Source organism: Ips typographus, linkage group LG3 (assembly GCF_016097725.1).
Source record: "Ips typographus isolate SLU linkage group LG3, UJ_Ityp_2.0, whole genome shotgun sequence".
NCBI lineage: Eukaryota > Metazoa > Arthropoda > Insecta > Coleoptera > Curculionidae > Ips > Ips typographus.
The window spans coordinates 17681897-17703475 of NC_138424.1; the positions used below are offsets into that span (position 1 = coordinate 17681897).

The window sequence follows — 21579 nt, forward strand, 5'->3', positions numbered from 1 at the left end:
TCAAATGCCTTAAAGGCAGTCCAGAACCTTCAAGGCTCTTTAAACTGTCGAAACATCTTCCAAATGCTCCTAAAGTAGTCTAAAAATGTTTTAAAACGCTACAGAAACTCCAAAATGCTTCTCAAGCAGTCTAAAGCCATTCAAAAGAGTATAGAAGCTTCCAGAAGCTTTTAGAACACTCTAAAGGCTTCCAATTAATCTTCTTCTAGTCTAGAAGCTATTCAAAAATTTCAAGGTAGTCTAAAAGCTTCGGTATGCTTCTAAAGCAGTTTCAAAGCTATCAAATTCACATGTCTTAAAAGCAGTCCAGAACTTTCAATGCTCCTAAAGTAGTCTAAAAAGATTTCAAAATAACACAAAAACTCCAAAATGCTTCTAAAACAGTCGGAAGTCTTTCAAAATAGTTCTAGAAGCTTCCAAAATCATTTAGAACAATCTAAAAGATTCCAAATGCTTTTCAATTAGTCTAGAAGCTCCCAGAAGATATTAAAGCGGTTTAGAAGCTCCAAAAAATTTAGTGAACCGTGTAAGAGATTTCAAATGCCTCTAAAGCATTCCAGAACCATCAATATGCTGTTTAAACAGTCAAAAAATCTTCCAAATGCTCTCAAGTAGTTAAAAAAAAATTTTAAAGGTTTCAAAACAGTCTAAAATCTTCCGTGCTTTTGCAATTTGCATCTCTGAAAGAGTTTTGTGCGTTTTTATGCTTTTTTAAAGAAAATGATTTTGCTTTTTAAGCGCTTTTATGGACTCTAATAAGAACACATCGATTAGCAATCGCTAGACAATTTTTAGCTGTATGCATTATTGAAATATATCGATAATTAAACGAAAAAACCTTCAAATTTAAAATCTGATTTGTTTTTATGAATTGCCAAAGCAAATAGTTTACTGACGGCAAGAACGAAATAGTCTTACAAGATAAGATATATACAACGATCATGCAACGATCTGTTTTGAATGGTACCATTAACTGTATTGGCACGTTAACCAGCCTATCTTTACAGAAGAAGACTAGTGTAATGTCAACTGTCAATTCAACTAAACGTCACTTTCACAAGTGACACAAACGTCAAAATACCGAAAAACATATAAAAAAATGTCACTAGTGGGATACGTCACATAAATATTACTGCAAAATTATTTAATTAAATTTTTTAAGTAGTAAATACTTGATAGCACGCCAGAATATGTTGAAAAGTGCAACGCGAGTTAAGTGAATCGCAAGAGCCTTTGGTCGGGGGTCCCAGTTGCGGTAACCTCAATTTCATGCCTTTATCTCGCCCTAGCCCTTTACACCAACATGAAGAAACTATTTTCAAAAATTGAGAAAAACGAAAAAATTGACACCACTTCGAAAGAGGCCGGCACCTCGGTGGGAAAAGTCTTTAAAGTAGGCACGCACAGCGTCCAAGTTGAGGATGTGTTGGCAGAAGGTGAGGGGGCGTTTATTTTAATTAAGGGGTGGGTTATTGTGTTTGCCCTCCTAAAAAATCTGTATTTTTTTTGTAATTCCTGAATTAATTCTGTCAATTTAGGTGGTTTTGCTATTGTATACCTAGTTAGAGTGTATACAGGAGGTGTACCCACCAGAGCAGCTCTGAAAAGAATGTATGTTAATAATGAGCAAGATTTGAATGTTGCAAAGAGAGAATTGCAGATTATTGTAAGTACTTTTTTTGTACTGATGGTTGGTACATCAAAATATTGGCGCTTTTAGAGTAGTTTAAATGGCCACAAAAACATTGTTGGTTACATTGATTCAAGCTTTGTTGCCCTTGGAGGTGGTGTGTTTGAAGTAATGTTGCTCATGACCTACTATCGGCAGAATCTGCTGGATGTTATGAGGGAGCATGGAAAGCCAGACTTTAGTGAAACTGAAGTCTTAACCATTTTCTGTGATATTTGTGAAGCAGTTGCCAGGTTGCATCATTGCAAAACGCCTATTATACATCGAGATTTAAAGGTAAGAATAAATAGTTTGCCCTAAAATCATTAATCCCAAGAAATTGAATGTGGAACACTTAAACAATCCACTCTGTTTAAACAATTTAATTTGCCCAGATTTCTACTGGTTAATTGGTTATTAGCAGTATTCACTTGTTAAAAATTTAACTGTACCAATCTTTATTTGTTCTAAGAATTGCCACTGAACTTAATAAGTTATTAATAATAAAGTGTGTTATACAATGAGGTTGGTTATAAATGTGCTTATCTAAATGGTGTCATAAAACTGGAATGTCAGAATAAAGTACCTTAACATCTTTATTACTTATCTGCTTGCTATAAATATGTAAACATTATTTTTCAATATCCAAGGAAAAATCGTGTTCTAGTTCATCAATTTCTAAGTCATCTCTGGTTTCATGACAGTCACCTTTACCAATTAAACCAACAACAGGATTGAAATAAGAGAAAGGCTTTCTTGTTAAAGTTCTGGCAACAGATTGAAAATAATTAATATCTGAACAGGATAGTGACCAACAGTTCTTTCTAGGATATTGAGTAATGTTGTTGTTCACTGGTAATCCACCAACAAATCTTTGTATGTAATTTTTCATCCAAAACGGCTGACTACAGTAAAACCTGTAATAGAACTCATCATCACTACTTTATTTTCATGTGGAAAACCTGGAGAAGTACCTGCTTATTTCAGGCCATATGTAGGAATATCTTTTAGTGGGTACCAAACTTTTCTTCTTACTATTTTTGCTGCCTAAATCACTTTTGTAAAATGGCACTTCATCCTGCAGTTTATTCACCAAAATTTCTCTTTGACTTTGCAAATTGACTAAGACACTTTCTAATGAAGTGTTAATAGAAAGCATCAAGTTTTTGATTTCTTGATATGCTTCACTGTCACAAACTAGTACTGTTTGTGATGCCGTATTTTTGTAACACTTTGAACATCTTCCTGAAAGTTAAACTCTGCTACAATAAACTTAGGCATTAATAACTTACACACCTTTTTTTTTCCGGTGCACTTTATCCCTACAGTCCCAAGGGTAGTCCATAATAATTTTTATAAATTGTTCGCAGCAGCATGGTTTTTTTCCAGTATGATTGCACTTTTTTCCTTTTTTAATCGGGAATTTTGACTGCATATTATGGGTTGGCCAAAATAATTTTATTGATGATGATTTACAGAAATTTTGATCTTTCACCTGTGACAGACTCAAACTGATTAGGTTAATGTAATGATGGCCACCAGAACTTTTGAAGAGCAAGTTCAGTAGTTAAACTGCTTTAAATTAATGCAGTTTAATATAATGTATAATTATAATAATATATGGTTGCTATGTGTTGTTGCATTAGAATTATCATGCAATATTTTTTGATATACATCTACCATTGAAATATAAACATAAATAAAATAAATAAAGTTTGGTAATTTCAATAAAATCCGTTGGAAAACAAGGAAAAATTATGAATTTTGTAATTTTACTTCCAACAATTTTGACTGTCTCTAGCGGCGAAACTGTATAATTAATCAATCAACTTTATACGTCAATAAAAAGCTCATTTCATTAGCTGTCCGTTGACATATAAAAGCTTATACAAAGTGTAGCAAATTAGCTAGTTATTGACGATTGAACAAAAAAATGCACCAAAAAAAAATCATGAAAAAAATGAGTCAATTTTGACGCCCTCTAGTGGCCAAACCGTCCAACCTATTAACCCCAGTTTGGGTATTTTTAGAAAGCTCATTTCATTGGCTATCCATTGACGTATAAAACTTTACCAAAAATAGTGTAATTAAGCGAGTTTTTGAGGATTAAACAAACGGATGCACGAAGAAAGTGATACAAAAATCGATCAAATTTGACGCTCTCTAGCGGCCAAACCGTCTAACCTGTCAACCCAAATAGGGATATTTTTAGAAATATCATTTCGATGGCTATCCATTGACTGTAACAAATTTTGTAGTGTTTTTCAGATCATTGGAAAGGAAATTTAATGAGGATTTCAAAAATGTGCTTAAAACAGTCATTTTCTCACTCAAAGTGACTTTTACATACATTTTTGTCCCTGACTCTCCTTTCAAACTGTGTTTCGGTTAGTTAAAACTTTGACACACATTTTTCTCCCTGACTGTACCAAATTTTGTAGTGTTTTTCAGGTTGTTGGTTAGGGGATTTATTGAAGATTTGAAAAATGTGCTTAAAACAGTCATTTTCTCACTCCAAGTGAGTTTTACAGGCAATTTTGTCCCTGACTGTCGTTTCAAACTGTGTTTCTGTCAGTTTAAACTTTGACACCACTTGTCTCCCTGACTGTACTAAATCTTGTAGTGTTTTTTCAGGTTATTGAATAGGACATTTAATGAGCATTCCAAAAATGCGCTTAAAACAGTAATTTTCTCACTCCAAGTGAGTTTTACAGGCAATTTTGTCCCTGACTATCGTTTCAAACTGTGTTTCTGTCAGTTTAAACTTTGACACCACTTGTCTCCCTGACTGTAGTAAATCTTGTAGTGTTTTTTTAGGTTATTGAATAGGACATTTAATGAGCATTCCAAAAATGTGCTTAAAACAGTAATTTTCTCACTCCAAGTGAGTTTTACAGGCAATTTTGTCCCTGACTGTCATTTCAAACTGTGTTTCTGTCAGTTTAAACTTTGACACCGCTTTTCTCCCTGACTGTACTAAATCTTGTAGTGTTTTTTCAGGTTATTGAATAGGACATATAATGAGCATTCCAAAAATGTGCTTAAAACAGTAATTTTCTCACTCCAAGTGAGTTTTACAAGCAATTTTGTCCCTGACTGTCTTTTCAAACTGTGTTTCTGTCAGTTTAAACTTTGACACCACTTGTCTCCCTGACTGTACTAAATCTTGTAGTGTTTTTTCAGGTTATTGAATAGGACATTTAATGAGCATTCCAAAAATGTGCTTAAAACAGTAATTTTCTCACTCCAAGTGGGTTTTACAGGCAATTTTGTCCCTGACTGTCATTTCAAACTGTGTTTCTGTCAGTTTAAACTTTGACACCGCTTTTCTCCCTGACTGTACTAAATCTTGTAGTGTTTTTTCAGGTTATTGAATAGGACATCTAATGAGCATTCCAAAAATGTGCTTAAAACAGTAATTTTCTCACTCCAAGTGAGTTTTACAAGCAATTTTGTCCCTGACTGTCTTTTCAAACTGTGTTTCTGTCAGTTTAAACTTTGACACCACTTGTCTCCCTGACTGTACTAAATCTTGTAGTGTTTTTTCAGGTTATTGAATAGGACATTTAATGAGCATTCCAAAAATGTGCTTAAAACAGTAATTTTCTCACTCCAAGTGGGTTTTACAGGCAATTTTGTCCCTGACTGTCATTTCAAACTGTGTTTCTGTCAGTTTAAACTTTGACACCGCTTCTCTCCCTGACTGTACTAAATCTTGTAGGGTTTTTTTAGGTTATTGAATAGGACATTTAATGAGCATTCCAAAAATGTGCTTAAAACAGTAATTTTCTCCCCCAAAGTGGGTTTGACAAGCAATTTTGTCTCTGACTGTCAAACTGTGCTTAAAAGTTTTAAAAACCAGGTTTTAGAATTAGAAAAGTTTTCTTGCAGTATTGGATACAAATCGTGCTTCTGAGATTTATGACAGTTATTTTGATAGTAGTCACGTGGTTGCCTCGCTAAATTATTCTTCAAAAGCCACGTGACTAATGTCAAAACCTAGAATTTGCAAGAATTACAGGCCGCATTCGTTTTCAATTGTGAATAACTTTTGCTTAAATTAATTCAAAAATTGTGAAAGCTAAGAAACAGAATTAAAATAATCACTTCAAAAACTAAATATAAAATACTAATAACTTTTGTGTATACAAGCTGTTTTTAATATCTCATATATTTTTATGATAATTTTGGGTGGTTGTCAGGCGCCATTTTAGTTTTCCTGTCAAGCTTTGTTTAACAATCTGTCCTCTTCTTGTAAATTTAAAATTTTGAGCATTCAGAAGTAATTTTTTGATTCATTTTTACTTTTAGAGTGTATTTAGTGTATTTTTTGGCTCTAAATTTAGTTGTTTAGATGGAATTTTTGATTTTTAAGTTACCCCTAAAATGTTTGTCTCTATTTGAATGGTTTGTAATATTTCTTGGTCAAAAATTGATATACAGTCTAACATAACGATACTGATTGCTAGTACCAAAGAAACCTCCTATGTGCCAATATGACAACTGACATTTATAAATTTCATTCCAGAATGCATAATTTCGTATAGGTATAAAACAGAAAATTTGAATTAGTTTATCTAACCATTACCATAAACCTATAAACGAATTTCTGCTAGTGGGTCATCCGCCTATAAGAACGGTACTTGTTGTATGGTGTAACTACTGACCTCCTTTTCCTTCACTGTTATTCAATATACCAAGTAAGTTTTACGATTTTGGATTCGACACGTAATATCTATACTCATTCCCAAAAAAATATGAAAAGTTTTAGTCAGAACGGTTGGAAGAATATGACAAAAGTTAGGATTTAAAAACAGTAGTTTTAATCGTTTTTGTATAGATTGTACTGGTAGAGTTGTAAAATGTACTCATTACTCTCAAACACAACATGGAAAACACGAATAAAAAAAATACAACTATTAAATGTCTTTCATTTTGATCATAGTTAACAAAATTTAGTGTTATACAGTGTAGGTAATATGTCTCAGAAAACAATCACTTCTGAAAATAATATAATAAAAATACACTTATTATTTAAATAATAAATAAAAGTAGTGAAACTAAGCAAGTTTTTAAGGATTAAACAAAACGATACCCCAAAAAAAATGGTCAGCGTTGATGCCTTCTAACAAAAGGCTAACCAATCGATTTTTATACGTCAATAGAAAATTCATTTCATTGGCTGTCCATCGACATATAAAAGTATATACAAAGTGTGTGTTGTGTGTATTTACGGTTTAGTGACAGGATGCACCACAAACATTTTTTAACTGGTTAAAGGCTAATTTGACTATAGAAAATTAGGGAAACACAGTCACGTGACTTACTAGATCTACCACGACGTAATGCTTGGAAATTTTCTGAAAAACTGTTTTTGCAAATGACAATTTTCGTAAGGGTGAAATTTGCCTGAAACACCGCCACTGTCCTAATGGGTTGGCCAGTTAGTGCAAGCGAGAATCGACCTTAATGATTGTATTTCTACAGTTTTTCTACTACCCTAGATTTGGCAATTATTGTGCTAGGTTTGTGCCAAATATCAGATTTAAAAAAAATCCCTAATGATATTAGAGCAGTAACAGTCAAGGAAAACATTTAGTTAGCTTTGGACCTCTAACGGCCAAACGAAACAACCTATCAACACAGGCGGCCATATTTTTTTGAAAGCCTATTTTATTTTTTATCCATTGACATATAGAAGTCAATACAAAGTGTTGTGTGTGACAATAAAGACAGTTTTGACTATATTTGACACCTATTACTTTAACTTTCATTAATTCGGTTATTTTGACAGTTACAGGGTGGTTCAATGTATCAATTTAAAAAGTGATTTTTTTGAATAAGTGGCGTAATGCAAACTTTCTTAAATTTGAACAGAGAATCAGACAGAATTATAAGAATGTGTTCCGTTTGAAAAACTAGACTTTCTCTCCTATTTTAGAACTGGTTTGTATTTGAAAATTTGAAGTTGTTGATGGTATATAAAAAACAAAACGTCGTAGCTAAATTCCAACATTATTTTGCCTCCAAAAGGTGCCATTGATTTTTCAAAATATTCAATAATAAAGTGGTAAAAAAATAAAATAGAAGATTGACTTTTTCGGTTTTTCTCGGATATCTCCGGATGTGATAAAAAAAATTGTTTTTTTTTTACCAAATTATTTAGCAGTAAAATGCCCAACTTTGTATCCATTTAACCAAAGCTCTATCAACTATAGTTTCTGAGATAGCAATGCGAATGCCTCGAATTTGTAACACCCTGTAGGAAATAAATAAATGTGGTATCGTCTAAACGGGAAACCCCAAACAAGTTTGTGCATATTGCACTGTAACTTTTGTTTAATTGGTCTATTTGTAGAGTTGCAATGATTACAGAGATCTCAACACAGGTATGAGGTAATATTACCAATTTGGGGTAAAACTGTACCAAATATGAGGAATAGAACCAATTTGGAACCATCTTAAGCCATCAATATAATCGGTTTTCAAAAAAAATAAATAATCAGTGACAGTTTAATGAAACTCTGTATGAATCTAGAAAGCTTGGTGGTAGAATGTTTTTTTTTTCCAGGTAGAGAATATTCTAATAGACGGTGACACGTATTTACTATGCGATTTCGGATCGGCGACGTCCAGAGTGCTAAATCCTACTGAAAAAGGAGTGGTTGTGGTAGAAGATGAAATTAAAAAATATACCACCCTTAGTTATAGATCTCCAGAAATGGTGGATATGTATAGTGGAAAACCAATTACTACTAAGGCTGATATATGGGTAAGTGAACATACATACTGCAGTAGCTGAGTTTTGGTGTTTATAGCAGTATTCTACTTTAATTAATAGCTTTTTGTATTTTCCGAAGGTTGAAAAAAACCTTTTAACTATTAAGATAAGAAATAAAGTTTTTGTTTAAATTGGATTTAACTATAGAGTTTATAGCAACAAATAATACTACAAGAAAATGTTAATGTTTTTCCGAGGGGTGGATCGCCGATAATTTTTTGTACACCAAAATGCTTATTTGCATACAAAATACCTTGAAATGCCTTTAAAATATTTCAGAATGCTGTTTTATTGCTCAAAAGGTCTTAAAACTGCCTAAAGTTCCTCATATTACCTCGAAATGCCTTTAAATTAGTTAAACTGCCTCAGAATGCCTTCAAATGGTTACCTACACATTTGTGGAATTCTTAAATATAGTTATAAGGCCCTTGGTATTGAGACATGATAAACCTTGAAAAGATAAACCAAAAAAAATGACTTTCTCAGGTTACCTGATTGATTTTCCAAATTTTGAAGACCCAAAAGCTTAAAATTCATTTTTTTAAAAGTCACGTGAGTTTTTCAGTTAGGTTAGGTGACAACGTAAAGGTTTTTCCAAATTTTTGACACTTGATTTGACTTTGTGCCGAAAGCTTAAAATTGATTTTCTACGGTCAGGTGACTGTTTTTTCAAATTCTAACAAAAATATTTTTTGTACGGTTGCCTGAAATTACAGGTTATATTTTGACGTTTAAACGAATCTTTTAACTGTCACAGTAACCAAGTTAGCACGTGTCAAAGAAAGACACCTGTCATTTAAAAGAAACAGTTGGAAAATTAAATATATAGTATTTTAAACTTAGGCAGTGGTAAAATTGTAAGAACTACGTCACGTGACTTTGATAATTCAATTTTTGAGCTTGCAACACTGTAAAGACTAGTTGACATTGTCAAAAACAGTCACGTGACCTTCAAAACGCAGTTTAAACTTTGGAAAATTGATAAATAAAATTTCGACTGTTGTAAAAACTTGAATTGCAAAATACACGTCACGTGACTTGGATAATTCAATTTTTGAGCTTGCAACACTGTAAAGACGAGTTGACATTGTCAAAAACAGTCACGTGACCTTCAAAACGCAGTTTAAACTTTGGAAAATTGATAAATAAAATTTAGACAGTTGTAAAAACTTAAATTGAAAAATACACGTCACGTGACTTGGATTATTCAATTTTTGAGCTTGCAACACTGTAAAGACCAGTTGACATTGTCAAAAACAGTCACGTGACCTTCAAAACGCAGTTTAAACTTTGGAAAATTGATAAATAAAATTTAGACAGTTGTAAAAACTTAAATTGAAAAATACACGTCACGTGACTTGGATTATTCAATTTTTGAGCTTGCAACACTGTAAAGACCAGTTGACATTGTCAAAAACAGTCACGTGACCTTCAAAACGCAGTTTAAACTTTGGAAAATTGATAAATAAAATTTAGACATTTGTAAAAACTTGAATTGCAAAATACACGTCACGTGAGTTGGATAATTCAATTTTTGAGCTTGCAACACTGTAAAGACTAGTTGACATTGTCAAAAACAGTGACGTAACCTTCAAAAGGCAGTTTGAACTTTGGAAAATTGATAAATAAAATTTGGACAGTTGTGAAAACTTAAATTGCAAAATACACGTCACATGACTTGGATAATTCAATTTTTCAACTTAATATCATCTAACATAGATTTTACCATAATAATTACATGTGGGGTCAATTTTCTTATACAGGGTGTCCCACGACGAAAGACCTCGATTGATATTGGAAAAAGTATAAATAGGAGAGTTTTGAAAATTTGGTAGGATACTGATGTGGGCATGCCCAATCCAACTAAAATATTTTCAAGATGGTTGCACTTCCGCTCATACCGGAAGTCGATCACAACTTTCTTATTTTAAATAGAACACCCTATATATTATTACATATTTGGATTCCTCACAAAATTCTGACCAACTTTTGTATAGAATGCCCTATGCCTATCTCTAGCCGTTTTCGAAATATTTGATGTTTTTCCAAAAAAGTGACAGTTGCAACGCTCAACATATTTTTGTACTATGTTAAAACCGTATTTCATTTTGCAATGAAACTTTGGGTTATTGTAAATAAAGGATCGTTTTATTAAACTGAGGGTGCGTAACGACTCATTTGTATACAGGGTCGTCAAAAAAAAATCATAAAGTTGCCACTAAAAAAAATGAAAAATCTCAAGTTTTTTAAATAGAAACCCACATTTTTTATGACGGAATCATTTTGAGCATTAAAAATTACTATAAGTTTCAATTTACTTGCCTATACCTAACTCCAACCCATTTCGTTTTATTTGAGAATAAACATTTTTTTATTAGGCTGCATGGTTGGGATTAGCTGGTACTCTAGTTAGCCATGCTTTTCACACACGGTGATATTGGAGAACTGCAAAGCATGTTATGTTGAGCGTTGCAACTGTCACTTTTTTGAAAAAACATCAAATATTTCGAAAACGGCTAGAGATAGGAATAGGGCATTGTACACAAAAGTTGGTTAGAAATTGCAATTTCTACATTTGTATTATTAAGGATTGGTTTTGTTTTAATAGCTTTTATCTTCACAGATCCCGTATTCTTAAAATTTTCAATTATTTGCTTGACAGCTTTTCGTGATGGCTTTGGTTTTTCTAGATAACGAGCGGCAAATACCTCACATGTTCTACTCACAACTTTATCACATTCTCCGTAAATAATAAACAGATTTAAGTAATCTTGGTTTGAATAACGTAACCGCGACGGCATATTTGCAGTTGTCAAAACACTCAAAACTAGTGTTATTAACATGCCCTGCAGGTCTCCAATATCACCGTGTGTCAAAAGCATGGCCAACTAGAGTACCAGCTAATTCCAACCATGCAGCCGAGCATGCAGCCTAATAAAAAAATGTTTATTCTCAAATAAAACGAAATGGGTTGGATTTAGGTATAGGCAAGTAAATTGAAACTTATAGTAATTTTTAATGCTCAAAATGATTCCGTCATAAAAAATGGGGGTTTCCATTTAAAAAACTTGAGATTTTTCATTTTTTTTAGTGGCAAGTTTATGATTTTTTTTTGACGACCCTGTATACAAATGAGTCGTTACGCACCCTCAGTTTAATAAAACGATCCTTTATTTACAATAACCCAAAGTTTCATTGCAAAATGAAATACGGTTTTAACATAGTACAAAAATATGTTGAGCGTTGCAACTGTCACTTTTTTGGAAAAACATCAAATATTTCGAAAACGGCTAGAGATAGGCATAGGGCATGCTATACAAAAGTTGGTCAGAATTTTGTGAGGAATCCAAATATGTAATAATATATAGGGTGTTCTATTTAAAATAAGAAAGTTGTGATCGACTTCCGGTATAAGCGGAAGTGCAACCATCTTGAAAATATTTTAGTTGGATTGGGCATGCCCACATCAGTATCCTACCAAATTTTCAAAACTCTCCTATTTATACTTTTTCCAATATCAATCGAGGTCTTTCGTCGTGGGACACCCTGTATTTATACACTATATTGTTTACTGCTTGGTCTACTACAATGTATTCCTTAAAATATCGCAAAATTTCCTTTATTTAGGGTTTATTTCGCTCAAAATTCCAATGAAAATATCGCAAAACACTGTGTAATGAAAACACTGGCAAAGTGCCTCATAATACCTTGAATTACCTCAAGTGTGTACACCAAAATACATCGGCGATCTACCCCTTGTGTTTTTTCCTCACACAACTAAATATAATACACAGACGGTTCATTTAAAATAAGTTACTTTTGGTAGTTTTTGTATCGATCATATTAAAATGTAAACATGGACCATCATGAAATTTTTTCATATCTTCAGTTTATGGGCAGCAAACCTTTCGCCAATTTTCATTATTAAATATCTGACAAACGATGAAAAATAGGTATATGAATGTGATAAGAAGAACTGCAAAGCGTTTTGGTTAATCCTACAATATTGCAAGGTCGAAAATGTGTTTGTAATACTTACATGTTTTTATTGTTAAAGGCGATGGGTTGTTTGCTCTACAAAATATGTTTCTTTACATTGCCTTTTGGCGAAAGCACTTTGGCCATCCAAAGTGGCAACTTTTGCATTCCAGATGGTTCTCAATATTCCAAGGGTGTTCATCAGTTGATCCGTAAGTGTACAAACTGGCCAGAATTTCTTACAATATCATTGGGGATGGTTTTTTATAGGATATATGCTCGAACCTGATCCAGATCTCAGACCTGATATTTTTCAAGTTAGTTGTATAGCTTTTGATTTGCTGGGCAAACCAAACCCAATAAAAAATTTCAAGGTTTGCAAACAAGTTTTGTGCGAGTCAACTGAAATGAACTAGGAATGTGTTACAGAAAGAGCCTATCCCAGTACTGGAAGATCTACCTGTTCCTTTGTTTGATTCGGAGCAGAAACGGGCTATTCAACTCAAAGTTCAGGCTTCCAAAGCGATTCCCACCACTCCAACAGTCGAAGGTACCAGCGTGATGCCTAGACAACGTCCGAAAGGCAACACCACCACGCCGCTGAACCTAAACAGTATCCCGTTGAATATCTGTTCGAGTCCCAGCGCATCTAAAAAGTCCCAGAGTCCCAATTCCCAAGTGAACCCGCCTCAATTTCCCCTACCCCAAGGTAACCAAGCCTTTTCCAATCCGCCTGCGTTTCCTGATTACTTTGCGCAGGGTCAGAAATGCGAAGAAGTTGCCCCGGAACAGTTAGATTCCTTGTTCCAGTCGTCCATCTATCCAGATCCGTTTCGGGATGACCATAACGAGGATGCGGCACCTCTTCCGGATAGTAACGGCGGGAAAAGCGATAGTTTTGCCCCGGTTAGTGTGGTATCTCCTGTAAGCGGCGATGCTCCTTTGTTTGGGTCCGGTTCTTTAGGACGCGGGGTAAGTGAACTGTTTTTTATTTTAATTTGTAAACAAGTTGAATCTCTGTTGTCGTTTATCTTTTGTCAAGACTTAAACTGCAAGAGTCATTATTAATGGCAACCATAGACTTTTAATACAAGCATAGGCGCGGCTCTTTCATAAATTCGCATTTGTTTACTTGGTAACATAAACAAAAGTGGGTGATCGCGATTGGTCTTTTCTCCCACCACAGAAAATATGAATGGAACCGAATGTGAGTAATTAATACAGAAACGCATGTAGCATTCTTGCCACAAATGACCGGAATATTATTTTTTATTTGAGTCTTTTCATTAGTAATAAGAGTAGATGAGTGTTTGTACTTTTTGTCAGCCGAATATTGACTTGAATACTGTAAATTTATATAATATGCAAGTGTTACTTTCCAGTCTCGTAGGTTGGGCAATGCCGCATTGGGTCTGTTTAATGATGCCTGAAGGTAAAATGTAAATAGAGGACTCTATATACAGGGTAATTCAAATTCGACCCTCACCATTGGGATCTCGGAAACTATAAGAGATACGAGAAAGTTTAAATTGGAGCAAAGTTGCGCACGGTAAAGCTCAACCAAATGCCGTTTTAAAAATTTCGATTTTCCTAGTACTTCCGAAGATATCCGGAAAAAACTGAAAAATTGATTTTTTGTTTTTATTTATTTCTAACCTTATTTGAAGAGATATCCCAAAACTAAAAGCATCTTTTCATTGCCACTTTTTCCCAGCTATTCGATAATGGATTGAAATTTGCCACACAACGTTTCGTTTTTTGGCTGCCATCATCAACTTTCTTTTTTCTTATGGGCGCCATATTGGATTTTTAGCCCACCAACTAGTACCTTTTATTCTGATTTTAGTGATGCATAATAACTTATGATTTGCTTCATAAATAACAAAATAATTCAATAAAAACTAATGTTACTTTAGTTAGAATGAGACGTTTTATGAAGATTACTTGGTAGTACTTGTCACACGCAATTGACCTGAACATACTTAGTCACAAAGGTGTACACGTGACTTAAACCGGTTTATTCACTCGAATAAATATGACTGAATAAAAAATTGTTTAAGTCACTTGCTGTATAATAACTATAAACTTGCACTTAACATTATTAAAAATTGAATTTTGGCAAAAAATGATGTTCCTAAATTGATGATCTTTCTCTTGGAAACATAAATGAGCAGGTTAAGTTAGAGAGAGATTAAGTCAGATTTGTTAGCATTACAAATCTCTTTTTCTGATTAACCTAAATAGTTCAGCAATGCTTGTATAATAATAACATTTTTTGCAGGGGTTTCTTTTCTAGATACATTTTTAACTATGCTTGACTTGGTCTAATGATCGTCCGTATTATCGTGTTTGACAAGTACTGTCACATAATGACATTTTATAGAACATCCCATTAACTCAAAGCCAATAACTAAAGTAAAAATAGTTTTTATTGAATTATTTTGTCATTTATCAAGCAAATCATAAGTTATTATACATCACTAAAATCAGAATAAAACGTACTATTTGGTGGGCTAAGAATCCAATATGGCGCCCATAAGAAAAAAGAGTTGATGATGATTGACAAAAAAAATGAATTGTGAATTTGAATCCTTCATCGAATAGCTAGGAAAAAGTGGCAATGAAAAAATGCTTTTAGTTTTGGGATATCTCTTCAAATAAGGTTAGAAATAAATGAAAACAACAAATCAAATTTTCAGTTTTTTCCGGATATCTTCGGAACTACTAGGAAAATCGAAATTTTTAAAACAGGATTTGGTTGAGCTTTAAATTGCGCAACTTTGCCCCAATTTAAACTTTCTCGTATCTCTTATGGTTTCTGAGATCCCAATGGTGAGGGTCGAATTTGAATTACCCTGTATAGTTAAAACTCTATGATGTCAACTAAGAATAATGATTTATTGCTCATTTTGTTTCTTACGTAAAAGTGTTTCGCCGTATTACGGCTCATCAGAGAGGCTATAGGGCTTGCTTTCTGGCATCCAGTTGACTATACTGGAACGAAGGTTTTGTTCTTTGGTTATCAAGCCCTATAGCCTCTCTGATGAGCCGTAATACGGCGAAACCGGTCAGAGGATTGGGATTGATAAACAAAAAACAAAACCTCACCATTTTCAACCATCAGATCGGTGTTTACCGAATGATGCGGCATTAATGGTGCTGTTCCTAGATTTTGGAACGCCATCTGTACTTTCTAACTCATAAGAGTTGAGTACAGATGTCACCAGATGTTGCACACAACTATCATTTCTGGATTATTTGTATTTTCTGATTGACAAATATCTTAAGTGTAAATTATTGTGTTAGTAAGTTTGTGTACAAAATACAAAGTTATGCAGTTTGTTGCGTGGTGCAGCCTAGCGGCGTCCACTGCTGAACATAGGCCTCCCGTAGTCCAATCCAACGTCTTCGATCCTGTGCTGCATTCATCCAATTTGGCTCTATTCTTTTAATATCGTCGGTCCATCTTGTTGGTGGGCGACCTCTGTTCCGAAAGTCCTCTTGTCGCGGTCTCCACTCCAGAATTTGCCTTGTCCATCGTCTGTCCGTCATTCCCGCCACATGTCCGGCCCAGTTCCACTTTAACATTGTTATGCAGTCAATTGCATCGGTAACTCCAGACATTCGGCGAAGTCTGATGTTAGAGACTTTGTCCCTCAATGATATGCCCAGCATTGCTCTCTCGTTTGGTTTTCTTTGTTAGTGTTAAAGTTTCTGCTCCATACGTTAGCACAGAAAGCACACACTGGTTGGCTCTTTAGACAGGTTGGAATGTCCGACTTTAGAATGTTGCTTAGCTTTCCAAAAGCAGCCTATTCTTCGCGCAATCTCTCGGGCTTGGTTGTCTCTGCCTATAAGAATTTCATGTCCCAGATATTTATATGAGACTCATTTCAATATGACTTGAACCCAGGGAAATTCGTTCACTCACTACCAAGTTGGTCATAAACTGGGTCTTACTAAAGTTGATTTTTAAACCTGCCGTTTCCGAAACATCGTTCAATCGTCTGAGCACCTCCCTCGCCTCGTCAATTCTGTCTGTAACCAAGACAATATCGTCCGCAAATCTCAGGTGGTTCAGTCTCTCACCATTGATGTTTAGTCCCATATCCTCAATCGATCGTCGTAAAAAGTTTAGGAGATATAACATCACCCTGTCCCACACTTCTTTCAATGGGAAATGGGAGTTTTATGCAAGCCTTGGCATTTTTATAGACGTTTTTAATGATATTAACGTATCTGTAGTCTATACGGCATTATGCTAGTGCGTACAGCATTTGTTGTTGATTGACAATATCAAATGCTTTTTCATAATCAACAAAGATGAGAACCAGGGGTTTGTTATATTCAATGCATTTCTCGATAAGAGCTTTAACAACTTGGAGATGGTCGTTAGTGCCAAATAGCTGCTTGTTCGCGTGGCTGGTAGAAGTTCAATTTATTTGTGATTCGCTTGGTAATGATTCGCATAAACAACTTGTATATATGGGAGAGCAGACTAATGGGACAATCATTTTTTAGGTTTGTTATATCACCTTTCTTCTGCATGATTGTTATTACTGCTCGATCCCACAGGGAAGGTGTTCTTCCACTGGTCAGGCACGCATTATAGAGCTCTCAGAGCATTTGATGCAATAAAGTTCCGCCCAGCTGTATAGCTTCTATTTCAATCTGATCGTCGCCAGCTGCTTTGTCGTTTTTCATTTTGCGCAGGGCTGCTCTCAGTTTGTCAAGTGTCAGATCTGGGATTTCTTCAGATCCCTGATTCGTTACCGTTGGTATATTGATGTTGCCAACGTTCACATTCGTGTTGCTGTAGAGTTCTTGGTAAAAAGACCTAACCACATTCAGAATCTCTTCCTTGTTTGATGTTATATGTTCGTCTTGTTGTCTTAACTTAGTTATGTTCTTTTTGCCCTCCGAGAACGTTCTTCAAATTGACTTCAGACCCTCGTTTCCTTCTATTACTCTTGTCACTTCTCTTGTGTTACACGTTCTGATATCTTTCCTGACAGCCTTTGTCCTTCTTTGTAAAAAAAGTGTTTTTTGCTTGTAGAACGGCTTCCGTAAGGTGGGTGTTTAGCGACTCTACATTCTGTTCTTCTCCAGTATTAAAGGTTTCTATTTGTACATTTATTTCCTTGTGGAAGTCCGTCAGACTTTCTAGGGGTTTCCATTTATTACTCGTTCCCATCAACTTGGACCTCTCTTTCTTTAAATTAAACACTATGCGTGCTCGAACCATTTTATGGTCGCTACCGATTGCAAACCTGTTCAAAACCGATACACAATCTCCATTCTGTCTGATATTATTAGGTCTATTTTGTTCTTGGTGTTTCCATCAGGACTCAACCAGGTCCACTTTCGTTGGGGTTCGTTGGGGTTTCAACATATTGCACTGCATCAGGAACTCAAGCAACATTTGTCCTCTTTCGTTTCTATCTCCTTACCCATGTGTACCCAGGGACATTTCTGCATCGTCCAACTGCAATATGGTGTCCCATAAGTAATGGTAAATAATTTAATAATAATTTGATTTAGCACAACTTACCTCAGACGAATTGTGATCGGAAATAGAAGGTTTTTTTTAAATTTTCTTTTAAATATCTCACGAACAACTTGAAACTGTTTCGTAAAATTGGACATTAGGGGGTTTTTGAGGATAACAAATTTGATTTTTATCTCAGTTCTAACCCAGGTTGCTTTAAATTGGACATGTTTTTTCTGGTATAGCCAAGTGACAACTGGAATCCAAATATCTGTTTCCCACTATCTTCTATCCAAAAAGGTATACCTAAGTATCCCTAAAATCACCGGTTTTCAAGATATTTGCATTTAAAATATTGGGCTCGAAGCATTTATGAGAAAAATTTAAGAAAATTTTAGTTGAAATAACTGCCTATTATTGTTCCAAACTGACTCAACAGTTTTTTTAGTGTGATTCCATAATTTGCCTTAGTTATCTATCATTTCTTCATACACAAAAGGCTTCAAGTGTACAAATATACAAAAATCTGGAAGATTAAAATTTGAACTTTGTTCTGGTCATGATATTTGGCTTCCCCGACCAATTTAACGATTCGGAATATTTTTGTTCCAGTTAGTTGCAATGAGAAATGGGTTAAAGTTCCATCCTCCAAGAAGATGACAAATTGCAATCATGTATTGCACCGAATATATTAATTGCGAATATCTAGAAAACGGTTGATCTTAGGGATACCAACTAAGTATATCTTTTCTGTTCGGAAAATATTGGATAACAGATACTCGGATGTCAGTTGTCATTTCGCTTAAAAGAGCAGTTTTCAAGCAAATCATTTATTGTAGATGGATCCCGCTATAAGCTGGCTTAAAACTGAGTAGATAATCAAATTTGGCACCCTCAGAAACCTTGGAATATTTAATTTTAGCAAAAAACTTTAAATGGATCGCAAGTTATTCGAAAAAGTGCATTTTACAAGTTCGATCCCCTGTATTTCTGTTTCGGTTAACATTTCATCTAAGGTAAGGCAAATACGTTAGCCTCTACTAATAGTAAATGAAATTCACCAGTTAAATTTTGCTTTGACAACTTTACATTACGGTTATAATACGGTTAGACTAAAACATTAATTGGGGGTGTTTTTATTTAACTTTTCTTAGGGCTAAATAATAGCTATTTATGTAACCAGTTACGAAAAGATCGATTTTGTGTAACGAATGAATGTTTGTAGGGCGAGCGCAGCGAGGTCCTACAATTTGAATGAGTTACACAATAAGACATTTTCGAAACGTGTTGCATACATAATTTTTTCTAATTTTGACCAAAAAGCTGTGAAAACCATCTTTTAAAGTGATTTAACACAAATATTCACTTTCATAGCACCTTGTATAAACAGTGACAACGACATGTTATGATGGATGTCGCCCATATGTTTCTACGGAAATGCATAAAAACAGGGAGTGATGAAATGAACAAGTATCACTTTATGTAACTAGTTACATAAAGTAAAACGTTTTGTCACTCTAATCAGTTTTGAAAAGTGTCACTTTATATGCCAAAATTAGAAAATAGCTATTTATGTAACCAGTTACGAAAAGATCGATTTTGTGTAACGAATGAATGTTTGTAGGGCGAGCGCAGCGAGGTCCTACAATTTGAATGAGTTACACAATAAGACATTTTCGAAACGTGTTGCATACATAATTTTTTCTAATTTTGACCAAAAAAGCGGTAAAAACCATCTTTTAAAGTGATTTAACACAAATATTAACTTTCATAGCACCTTGTATAAACTGTGACAACGACATGTTATGATGGATGTCGCCCATATGTTTCTACGGAAATGCATAAAAACAGGGAGTGATGAAATGAACTTTTCATAACTAGTTATATAAAGTGATACTTTATGTAACTAGTTACATAAAGTAAAACGTTTTGTCACTCTAATCAGTTTTGAAAACTGTCACTTTATATGCCAAAATTAGAAAAATCCTTTTATTAAACTTGGGCCAATCTGTATATTAAAATATTCAATCATGTGAAACTTTGTGTATATTCAGGTTAAATTCCTGAAAATGTTTGTTTACTTTATACAGCAATTTTGTTTTGTCCATATCGACAAACTATTTTCTAAAGGTAGTGCCGAACCAACTAGTCCTTATCTAGAACTGGTTTTAAACATGTTCACTGTAGTGACTTACTGATTATGTGTAGTGATTTTATAATTAAAACTTTGTGCTTATTTTATTAGAAATTTGGTAAGCTCAATTTTCAATTTGTTTAACTTAAAAGTGGTACAGTGTTTTATAAGTAAAAAATGTATGCTCAGTAGGACATATTTTAGGTGAAAACAACTGCGACAAAGAAGTAATTTTAGTTAGAATTAATAGTTCATACAGTTTTCAAGGAAACTGCTGATAAGGAAGTCTTAGCATTAAAAAAGAACAGTTTCTATGAGAATGTACAGGATAATCTAGTAATGACTGAAAAGTTTGTCATTTATGTCTACATATGTCTCTAAACAAAAAAAAAAGTGAAATACAAGTACATTTTTTTATAACATCAATTTAAGTGACAGTACAGTCAAGTATAAGTCAGTTTTATGTCTTCTAGGGGACTGAATACGTGCATAAAAAAACTGGTTAGTCGGTTTTTCAATAATGGTTCTACAATTTTAGCTCTACAGTGCGTCCCAAATTCGATACTCATCAAGTTAGAAAAATGTTTAAAATAGAAAAGTAAAGAATTATATGGCTAACTCAAATCTGTTTTGAGAAATGAGGTAATATTTTTTGTTTTCGAGATATTTGAAAAATACTGAAAATTGATGATATTTTATTTGGCCATTATTTTGCAAACCGTTTATCGGACAGCTGTCCAACTTTGACATTATCAAAGCACTTTGTTCTGAGGTATTACCAGGCATTTTGAGGTATTTTTAACTGTATATTTCAAAATGTTTTGCGATATTTTCATTGGAGTTTTGAGCGAAATAAACCCTAAATAAAGAAAATTTTGCGATATTTTAAGTAATACATTGTAGTAGACCAAGCAGTAGACAATATAGGGTATCAATATAACAAAATTGACAGCACATGTAATTATTACAGTAAAGCCTTTGTTACATGATATTAAGTTGAAACAATATTCATTACAAATTATTATAATAATTTACCAATTTTTCAACATTTAAATTACGTTTTTAAGGTCACGTGACTGTTTTTGACAGGTGTCAACTGGACTTTACAGTGTTGCAAGCTCTAAAATTGCATAATCAAAGTCACGTAATGTGTCTCTTACAATTACAGCTTTTACAACTGTCTAAAATAGTCTAAATTTAACTTACTAAATTTTTAAAGTTTAAACCACATTTTAACGGTCACGTGATTAATTTTGACAGATACCAACTGGTCTTTATAGTGGAGCAAGCTCAGAATTGCATTATCAACGTCAAGTGACGTGTACTTTGCAATTTAAGTTTTTACAACTGTCCAAATTTTAATTATCAATTTTCCAAAGTTTATACTGCGTTTTGAAGGTCACGTGACTGTTTTTGACAATGTCAACTGGTCTTTACAGTGTTGCAAGCTCAAAAATTGAGTTATCCATGTCACGTGACGTGTATTTTGTAATTTAAGTCTTTACAACTGTACAAATTTAATTTATCAA

At 33.9% G+C, this 21579-nt stretch overlaps 2 protein-coding genes across 2 annotated transcripts in view; one reads left to right on the top strand and one right to left on the bottom strand.

Moving 5' to 3' along the window:
- The first annotated feature begins 1084 nt into the window (after positions 1-1084).
- Positions 1085-21579, top strand: part of Nak (Numb-associated kinase) — a 49146-nt gene continuing 28651 nt past the window's right edge. The window contains exons 1-7 of the mRNA XM_081976175.1: positions 1085-1436; positions 1539-1666; positions 1721-1966; positions 8241-8441; positions 12508-12640; positions 12699-12802; positions 12858-13400. Coding sequence (XP_081832301.1) covers positions 1304-1436; positions 1539-1666; positions 1721-1966; positions 8241-8441; positions 12508-12640; positions 12699-12802; positions 12858-13400 — 1488 coding nt within the window. The 5' untranslated portion in view covers positions 1085-1303. The remainder of the gene's footprint in view (positions 1437-1538; positions 1667-1720; positions 1967-8240; positions 8442-12507; positions 12641-12698; positions 12803-12857; positions 13401-21579) is intronic.
- Positions 2242-3163, bottom strand: LOC145726899 (uncharacterized). Its single transcript, XM_081976183.1, has 3 exons — positions 2966-3163; positions 2644-2914; positions 2242-2586 (listed from the first exon to the last, which is right to left on the bottom strand). Exons 1-3 carry the CDS (start codon positions 3102-3104, stop codon positions 2301-2303), a joined length of 696 nt encoding a protein of 231 aa, XP_081832309.1. The 5' UTR covers positions 3105-3163; the 3' UTR covers positions 2242-2300.

What these genes read in the sequence shown, in the direction of transcription:
- LOC145726899 (XM_081976183.1), bottom strand. Translation starts at nt 3,104, where the DNA reads ATGCAGTCAAAATTCCCGATTAAAAAAGGAAAAAAGTGCAATCATACT. An exon ending in AGTGCACCGGAAAAAAAAAG is followed by an intron (nt 2,915 to 2,965) that starts GTGTGTAAGTTA and finishes TTTAACTTTCAG; the next exon opens with GAAGATGTTCAAAGTGTTAC. An exon ending in ATATGGCCTGAAATAAGCAG is followed by an intron (nt 2,587 to 2,643) that starts GTACTTCTCCAG and finishes GTTCTATTACAG; the next exon opens with GTTTTACTGTAGTCAGCCGT.